This window comes from Xyrauchen texanus, chromosome 27 (assembly GCF_025860055.1).
Source record: "Xyrauchen texanus isolate HMW12.3.18 chromosome 27, RBS_HiC_50CHRs, whole genome shotgun sequence".
Classification (NCBI taxonomy): domain Eukaryota; kingdom Metazoa; phylum Chordata; class Actinopteri; order Cypriniformes; family Catostomidae; genus Xyrauchen; species Xyrauchen texanus.
This window is the reverse complement of record NC_068302.1, coordinates 15907053-15916875: the sequence shown is the minus strand read 5'-3', so window position 1 is coordinate 15916875 and position 9823 is coordinate 15907053. Positions and strand designations below refer to the sequence as shown.

Genomic DNA, 9823 nt, shown 5'->3' with positions numbered 1-9823 from the left:
TAACGCAAAATCAGATATTTATTTATCTGCAGTAGCAAATTGAATACCTGACACAATTGTAAGGGGTGTAAAAGCTTAGCATTCAAAAGTGAAGATTAGGGAAAGAAAGGGACATGTCAGAATCTGGGAATGCTGGCCGTTTAGATAGAGGGGAGGAAGGCCCCTCTTTGGTGCCATTGCATGTCACGAATGCGTCTCACCGACTGGATCTGAGGCAGCACGGCCCCAAACTCAGAACACTCCTTATACTCTCCTTTCTCAAACAAGTACTGGTAGCCTCTGTATCCAGGGTACTGATAGCCAACCCAGCTATTATGTAGATAAGAAATAAATCAAAACAGTTACTAAACAGGAGGACAATGACTGCTTTAAAGATAAGAGGGATAGAATAAGAAATTATCCTAAATGTGAGTTAAATGTATCAAAATTAGATTAAAAGTGTGGATGTCAGTGATTCTGAAGGATTTACTCACGTGCCACTCTGCACACAAACTGAGGAGACTTTCTCATGGTATCCATGTGCGTGGAAGCTTGGAACATCATCGTCTATTATCTCAATCTTCTTCCCAGCGAAGCTTGGGTTCTCGTACAGCACAATCTTGTGTTCCTGGCTGTCCTGCAAAGTGTAGAACAATATACTGAAGAATCCCCATTTGGGACAACTAAAATACTGTATACAGTTGGTTACAAAAGTCTGTCACCTTTGTTTTAATTATTATTTAAACCTGGAAATAAATAGTTTTTTTTCCCCAGATTTTAAAAACATTTAAAGAAAGAAAACTTATGACAAAGAAATATTTAACATGTTGCACTTTTTCTAGTTCACTAATCAAACATGCAAATTTGTGACATTGGCCATGCTAAATAATTTGTACAAAAGGTCAGATATCATTGCATCCAATGAAGCACACAAGATGCTCTTTGGAACATTCTACAACCAAGCTGGAATAACATGGATTCCCAGGTTTAACTTGTGGAATCAATGCTTGTGTGCATGTCGCACTTACCAAATACATAGAAATTCTAAAATTCCTGTTATATATATATATATATATATATATATATATATATATATATATATATATATTCAATTCAACTTTGCACTCATATTTTTACACTGATAATAGACTTAAATTATGATTTTTGCAGGTTGTTCAGTTTGCTTAATTAAAATGAACTGAAAGAACATGATTCTAGAACATTTTGACATAACTTCATTTAATTGTATTCTATCCAATTTGAAAAATTTAAGTTTACTTAATCAATTTGAGTTGGGATTACGTAAATTATTTTTGTAGCATTGATGAAACTGGACAGGGGATTTCCATTTCCCAGCATGCTTTTTACGGGACTGGATGGGTTGATCAAATGTTGAAAATAAGTCTTATTTTATGCATTTTTGAGCAAGATTAGAATAGGAGGACATTTGTTAAATCTTAATTTTCTGTTATATTAGTATTTAAAAAGAGTTTTGGGCACTACCATTGATAGATTGGTGCTTGTGCTTAGGTTGAGGATGGATTTTCATGTTCAAGGGATGTTTGATTTGCGTTCTGCTTACCTCAGTTGCAAATTCACTATCCTTACACTTGCTCACCTGGCATATACTAATGATTAATACAATAAATTAAGTTGGACCAACATAAGAAAATTAATTAACTAATAAAGTTGTTAAACTACTATAGTACATTGATTTGACCTAATTTAACTTAATTATGTTGGCTCAATGAAAATGACTTAAGATGAATGAACAAAATTAAATTACTTGTAAAAACTTTCGCAAATTCAATTGCATTGACTGCATTTTTTAGTGTATCATTTGTAAAATAATGCAACAAAATATATATGGCCTGAGACTTTTAGATCCCACTGTATATACAGTTCAAAGACATTTTAAAACACTGTAGTAAGTTGTTAGTTACTGTACCACTTTGATGGGGCGGAAGGCGAATATGCAGTCACTGCGTCTGCTGTTGGTCCAGGCATCCCAGCGAGGATACTCACCCTTCTCAAATACAAACTGTTCCCCCTTACAGTCGGGCAGCTCATATCCCACCCACCTACACAAAAAACTTCACGTGTCAGTGACGTCTTTTGACGTTTGGACTCATTTCATCATCCTTTTCTATCTTACTGTAATTCCCTTTCTATCTCTCTCACATACATTTATATTAGCCCTCATGTTCTATTTTGTGTCTGAAACCCTTTTTATAAGCTTAAAAAAATAATTACCATAGACGTATCTGGTTGAAACTTATGACTTAATAAATCTCAACCCAGTCTCATGAAATTGCGTAGGCCTACTTATTTTACGAGTTGGCTATTTCGCATGATTTCATACCAGTTATTGTTGGTATAAATTATAAATTAGTATAATTACCTGCAAATGCCCAGATGTCTAATGCGTAAGCATGAGTTTGAGGCGTTAAGGATATGCTTATTAATATTATGTCCTTACCCAAACCCCTTATCTAAACCTAACCGATCAGTAGAGTGTATAAACATGATATGAAGCTGTGTATGACAGAAGCAAGTCATTGTCACAATTAGATGGAAACAATATCCAGAGAAGTCATTGGCTGTAGTGAAAGTCATAGGATATCATACAAATTAGCCAAATTTAGAAAAGTTGAATGAATCCTTACGATTTTGTCGTGTTGGACTATAAGCAACTTTATAAAATGACTTGTGTTTAAGGTTTCAGAGACTCCAGGCATGATCAGTGTCGAGTAAGTTACTCAAAATAAATAACTCACTAATAATCACTTCTCTAAAATTGTATCATATTACTTAACTTATTACTCAATCTAAAGAGTTATCACACAACTTACTTTTAAGTTACTTTCTAAATCACTTTTCCAAGAGTGTTTGGTTTCCCGCTCAAATTTAAAATATCTATAGTTCCTCCTCATTCATTGCCGCACAGACTTCAGCTTTCACAGAAACGTTAACAGATATGAATTAATACTTTAAATATATTACACAGTAGGCCTACACATCAGGGTTTCTGTTAACCGGTAATTACACGTTTTTACCGTAAACATATCCTAATGCCTACCAATTCAAACATTATCGGACACAAAGTCTGGTGAAAATATTAGCAACCCCTTTTATTTATGCCACAAGTGTACAGTGTGACACCATGCATTGATAACAGCGCTTCGCTGCCACAGAGGTTTCATCTTTTCCGAAGCTTGCAGAGTACTAAGCCACGACTATCCAGTGTTGCCAACTATTTTCAATGGAAAGTAGCTAAAGCCTGCTCGAAAAGTAGCTAAATGTCGCCAGATGACGTCATGCGTCATTAGCATATTAATGACGTCATCGCGTCGTATTTGCATTCTGCCTAATTTGTCGGTATTGTAGCCTACTTCAGTTTATAATAACGGTTATCTCCCCTAAACCGTGCTCATACTGTTTTTATATAAGTATATAGCCGAATGTCCAGTAAAACGGTTCTCAATTACATATTTTCTGTTAGACAACGGAACGGAACGGAACTTAGCTAACGTTACATGTTTATGAGTTTGAAGAAGGTTTATTGTTGTGTTTGGATAAGTAAAATGTATAGAGTCTGTAAATATACGATCTGAAGTCGGAGAGTTCAGAAACCGAACCGGAATGAACTAAAACTCTGATTAGTAGTGAATATAAGCGCATGCCAAGAAAAAACGGTCAAATTAAATGTTTTGAATTAAAACAAAGGAGAAGGCAGCTGCTATGTGATCACTGATTGGTTCCTGCTAACACAGCGTGCACATGCGCAGCTCATTCATGTCTATGTCCGCTGGCGTGCAGTCAACGGAATGTGCTGCTCCTCTCAGCCGCTCACTGAACAGAGCAGACGCAGCGGGAAGTAAGACCTCACGCTTGCAGTACTGGCGATATTTGGAATTTGGAAAGTTGCTAAGGTTTGTCCAAAAAGTCGCTAGATTTGCCGCTAGTCGCTTTTTTGAAAAAATGTCGCTAAAGGGGTCTGAAAAGTCATTAAAAATAGCGACAAAGTCGCTAAGTTGGCAACAATGCGACTATCTCGCACACTAACATAAGCAGACCGCGTTATTCCTGTCATGCGCACTTGCAGTGAAGCTTCTCAATTCAGAATCGCATTAAAACCTTGCGCTGCCATCTTCTGGAGAGAAGCGTATGTGCATCTCAAGTTTTACAGAAACACTTGACTTTTGACTTCACTTTGGCAGTAAAACTCTTTTGTGGTACGAAACATCGGAAAGAAATTGTTGTAAAAATAAAGAGCCATGGAAATTAGCCAAGGTGAGAAATGATGTGACATGACCTAAAGTTTTGTTATTTTTAAAAATGTTCATAAGCAGTTTTGTTTAGTTTTGACACATTGTTGATTTTTTTTTTTTTTATAATTGGGCTAATTCCATGACGGGCGTTTTTATTTTATTTTTTTGTTTTTTTTAATGAAAAACCAGTTATAATGAACAAACGTTAATTTTCATTTGTTTTGAATGTGTCATAAATTAGCTTGTCCATCGTGTTTACTGCGCAAAATAAACACTGAAATGAGATGACAGAATTTTTTTCAATTTGTCCAGCAAACTTTTTCATTCCCAGACACATTGGCCGGGACCAAAATGTCTTAGCGGAAACTCTGGTGCATATTACTTTAGCACAAGTAAGGTACTCAAAGTAATTAATTTAATTGAAAGTCAGTAACTGTAATCTGATTATAAGAATTTAACATGTAATGTGTTACATTACTTTTTGACTAAAAATAATTAGATTACAGTACTAATTACTTTGTAATCAGATACATCCAACACTGGGAATAATTCTTATATTTTTTATATTTTATTTAGTTTTTTATTTTATCTTTCAATGATGTGTTTTTGCAGAAGTCAAATTGACCCCAAACAGATCACCGTTATGGAAAGTGCATGCCATCTTTTGTGATACAAAAGACAAATAAAGCATAATATCTGGCTCATGGGTGTTGATTAGGCCAGAGGAACAACTAACACAAATTTAACAGAAAAGTATGAATATTTCGAAAACACTTGGACACATACAGCATTGGGATCTCTGGAATCCCAAACATAAATATTCTATTCTATTCTATTCTATTCTGTTCTATTCTATTCTATTGTATTCTATTCCTCTTCAACACACACAGACAAACACACTCACGGTCCACACAGCACCAGTATTGAGCCCACTTTCTCCATGCTCGCCTCCTGGAGGTTGTTACAGGGCCCAGTCAGCTCATGACAGCGGCCTTGAAAGTTTTCCTGTTCATAGATCACCAACTGTGGGATAAAACAGGAGATGGAGAGAGTAGAAAAGAGGATAAGCAGGAATAACAGAAAAGTAACACACACTATCACTAAAATGTGCTTGTACCTTGAAGGCACTGGTAGCTGGTTGCTTTTGCTTGGTTGCAGGGTTCTGGTGATCAGTTGCCATATTGAACCAGAATGGGTGTGATGAGCTTTGTACAGATTGAAAATATTAATGTCAATTAAATGGTACAGTGTAAATAAAGGACATAGCAAATGCATTGAATAGTCTACATCAGGGGCCAGCAACCTATTTGACACAGAGTGCCATTTTTTTATTTTCCTGGTCAATGGCTGTGCAGAGGATTTCACACCTGCAAAATCCTAAAACTATATTTCCAGTTTTGTTTTTGTCTTTTGGATAGACTCGTGATGCACAAATGGCTTGCAGATGCTGCACGAGTCTGTTGGGTATACTGCAGTCTCGTAACATTTTAACTTTTTGTTTAGCATCCCATTCAGCTCATGAAAACATGCTGAATTGATCATGATGAATTATTACAATAAGATGTATATTGGGATGCAGCTGCGGAATAGTCTACTCCTCTCTCACCATTGCTGGAATGCCAGTGATTACCCCATTGGCACGCGTGCCATAGGTTGCCGACCCCTGGTCTACATACATAAGATTGATGTTACATAAAGATATACACATAGCAGAAAAAACAATAACAATAGCAAAGCATGCATAAAGAGATAATATATGTTATGTAAGAGATATATCATGAATATGATATATGTTTGTCTTACCAGATCCGGGGTGTGCCAGTCACTGTGTGGTGGCATCAGGGGCTCAATATATATTGCCAGCTCAGAGGCGGAACTGTGCCAAAACATTTCTATGTCCAGAACACATTCATAGTCACATCCTAATAGGCTGGCTGGCTGGCACTGGGAGGGGTGAAGAAAGAGCGTATACACACACACACACACACACACTCGCGCACACACCCCATTATCATCATCATCCTCACATCCCTTTTCTTTTGATGCCCCACAAAGTTATTTCATTAGTTGTCAGTTTCGTACAGCCATGCTTTGTTCCATATCCCATGATTCAGCACAACCTGTGCCAAGAGTCCAGGACCTACAACAAGTATGACACACTGTGGTACTAAAAGAGAGAAAGCATCTATTCAGAAATATTGCAGAACAAATGTGTTTATAATATCCTGTGAGGATTCAATTTTAGATGTTATGTTGTACTTGGTTTGTGTAATAAAAAGTTGATTATTTATATATATATATATATATATATATATATATATATATATATATATATATATATATATATATATATAAAACCTATAGAAAACATCCTGGTTAGTCACTGCATGTGTCTGTCACAAAATCAGCTGCATAAGACTCTTCTTGTTTCATGCAATATTACATGAGTTTTTTAAACAATTGTTTATCGTTTGAGGAACACACTCACCAGGAGTGTCAACTTACTTTTCAGATGTGCGTTATACTACATTGATCAAAATATCTTATGAATTGATTGATATGAACATTGATGTTTCTATAACTGTTCTATTTCTATAACAATTCAACCTCTCAAGCCAAAAAAAAAATTATAAAAATTTTTGGAAAACCCATTACTCAGATATAATGACTGCATTTACCCCTTGTGCGACCTTAGGGACTTTTTTTTATTTTTCATTTTAGATTTTTCAATCATTTTGGCTGTGTAAATGCCAACAGCATACATTTTACCAAAGGTGTGTATTTTGGGGGAAATTTTTTATATTTAAACCTCAGTTCCTTCAATACATCTATAAAACACTGTCACTGTGTACACAGAATAGTTACACTCAGGACCTTAAGGACAAAATTGTTCCCATTGAAACCCATTTAAACTGCAATATTTTATCCCGGTGCTATTAAAGCATCATGAATTCTATGACAATATGCTTTCCTTCCGGAGTCTTGGCTTAATGTTTAATGTTTAGTATATGGTGCAAATGCATACTTTTTTTCACATTTTCTGATTTCTGTATTATAAAGCACTGCAGGCCAATTGAATAAATTATGCAGCTAAAATTGTGTGGGTGTATTGTTATGGATGTCAGAGGGTGTTTTGTATGCGTGTATTGAAAAATGTGTGTGTATGTAAAAAAACAACAGTGTCATTATGTAAACGAACTGGAATTTAAAAGGTTAAAATCCTGAAGATGAATTCATATTTGGTAGTTATGATCAGGACTGATGTTGGCCAGTGAAAGTGGAAAATAATACTAGTATATAATATTTTTATGGCAGTTTTGTGACGCAGACATGTCCTCCAAGGAGTTTTTTTTATCTGACACTGCACAAAAAATAATAATGCAAAAAAATCAATATTGTTGCTAATCATTGACATATCCCAGACTGTGATATTCCAAAAAGAAAGGGAAAAATAGCATTTTGTATATAGAAAATAATGAAAATTTTGGTGGTTTTTATTAATAAAAAATGCATTATATAAACAAACTGTCAAACTGAATACTTCATAGTTATGATCAGGACTGATGTCGGTTAAAAAATGGACTGATTGAAAGTGGAAAATAATGATTTATTAATATATAATATTATTATGGCAGTTTTTTTTTACGCTGACATTTTTGTCCTCGAAAGACCTTTGAGTAACTTTTTTTTATTTACGCTCAATGGTTAACAAAAATGTCTGAAACAAAATAAAGTTTAGACCCTTAATGAGAAAGATTTACATTACTGTAATAAGTGAAATTTTATATTTTATTTTTTGCGCTTCCATAAACCGTATTTTTATAATTATTTCACATCTATAAGTTTATTATCACAGGATATTTCTTAGTTTTTTTTTTACAAGACATTGATGTATTTATGATAACTATATTAATACAAATGACAAAATATCACATTGATATTCTGTGTGACAGTGGTGAAATATCAGTATTCAATATGCATGTACACATACATATTATACATTCAATTTCTTACTCAAGGTGGCGCTGATGTTTCAGTGATTGACCTGATTTACATTTGACATTGCTTTTTGACGAAGAAGCAACATAGAATAAACTAAAGCAAGTGTAACACATGAACCGTATGATATGACTATTGTTATTTTGGTGTTACTGAAATTATGCAAGTTGTGCCTCTATTTAGACTCAAAACGTTTCTGAGAAAATACATGTGTACCTTGTGTGTAGTTTATGTGTAGATTATGTGTTATGTGTAACTCAATATGTGTTTGACAGCCAGTTGCGTCTCATGAAATTTCAGTGTGGAAAATAAAACATCAAAATATCAGAATGCATTCTATTCTATTATTTAATAATTGTCTTGAACATGTTTTGAAAATTGGACACTATCTGGGAATTTTGTAGATCTATTTGTGATAGATATATATATGTGCCAGGTCTCTAAAGTCCCGAGTAGGCTATGTACAGTGTCAGGGAGTAATGCAATACATGTAACAGGATTAAATATTTAATATACAAAATATAAGTAACCATATTCCACTACAGTTACAATTTAAAATATAGTTGCAAGCAGCAACCAAGGTGCTTGGGCCCATTTCCTCCTGGCGGCTTTAGTAAAACAATGCATCAAAAAATGTTAAGCGATTTGTATAAATGAAAGACTGTTGTAAGGGCCACACTACCTGTTGCCAGTTGGTGGTACTACGTATATACCACAGTATATACATCAATGTGATCAGCCCTCAAGTCAAAATATACGGGTACATTTTTATGTAAATCACACGATGCACGCAGAAGATATGAAAAATTGCTTCCAATTTTTTTGTTAATTTATCGCATCACCATGGAGACACCGTTTGAGACATAAAAAATCTGTTCACAATTCAGCATCTTCAATATTTTGGCATGAAGTTTGGTGGCATTCAGATGAATTCCCTATGAGGAGTATTTCAAACTCCAGAGCATGCCATTTTCAAACAATCCAAAATGGCCGACTTCCTGTTGGGCAGAGCTAATGTCTTTTACATGAAAGTTGTCTGGCTTGATGAGATCTCCATACAGTATGTACAAAGTTTAGTGACTGGTAGCTGAAAAGGGTTGTGCTACAGAGTCCCCTGAACATGGCCATGTTCTATTTGGCACTACGGAGCCCCCTCTACATGCCCATGAATGAACCTTTGCCCAGCCCTAATGGTGACGATTCTGATGTGTGTGCAAAAGATCATAAAACTTCAAGCATGCCAAGTACCTCAAAAACAAATTAATATACATAAAAAGGGAATAATAGTGTTTAATGCATTGCCATGGCAACAGTAGATAAGATATCGGAAATTCCTTCTTAAATTTAAATCTGTACTGTCTTGACATTATTATAAAAAAATGTGAATCAGTTCAGATAAAAATAAGAGTGTTATTCCAAAGTCTGTAAAAAGTTCCACCCTTCTTGCTGGCAGTTGGTGGTCCTATGATCGTGCCCCACAATAGTCATAGCCATGTGATCAGCCCCAAATGTCAAACATAAATCTCAATTTTTATCTAAATCGCACAATGTACACCGAAGATATGAGCACTTCC

General features: G+C 35.0%; 1 protein-coding gene across 1 annotated transcript; it reads right to left on the bottom strand.

Moving 5' to 3' along the window:
• On the bottom strand, positions 1-6122 carry LOC127620563 (beta-crystallin B2-like). Its single transcript, XM_052093715.1, has 6 exons — positions 6054-6122; positions 5368-5455; positions 5155-5273; positions 1928-2060; positions 474-616; positions 1-309 (listed from the first exon to the last, which is right to left on the bottom strand). Exons 2-6 carry the CDS (start codon positions 5428-5430, stop codon positions 141-143), a joined length of 627 nt encoding a protein of 208 aa, XP_051949675.1. The 5' UTR covers positions 5431-5455; positions 6054-6122; the 3' UTR covers positions 1-140.
• Between the last annotated feature and the right edge of the window lie 3701 nt (positions 6123-9823).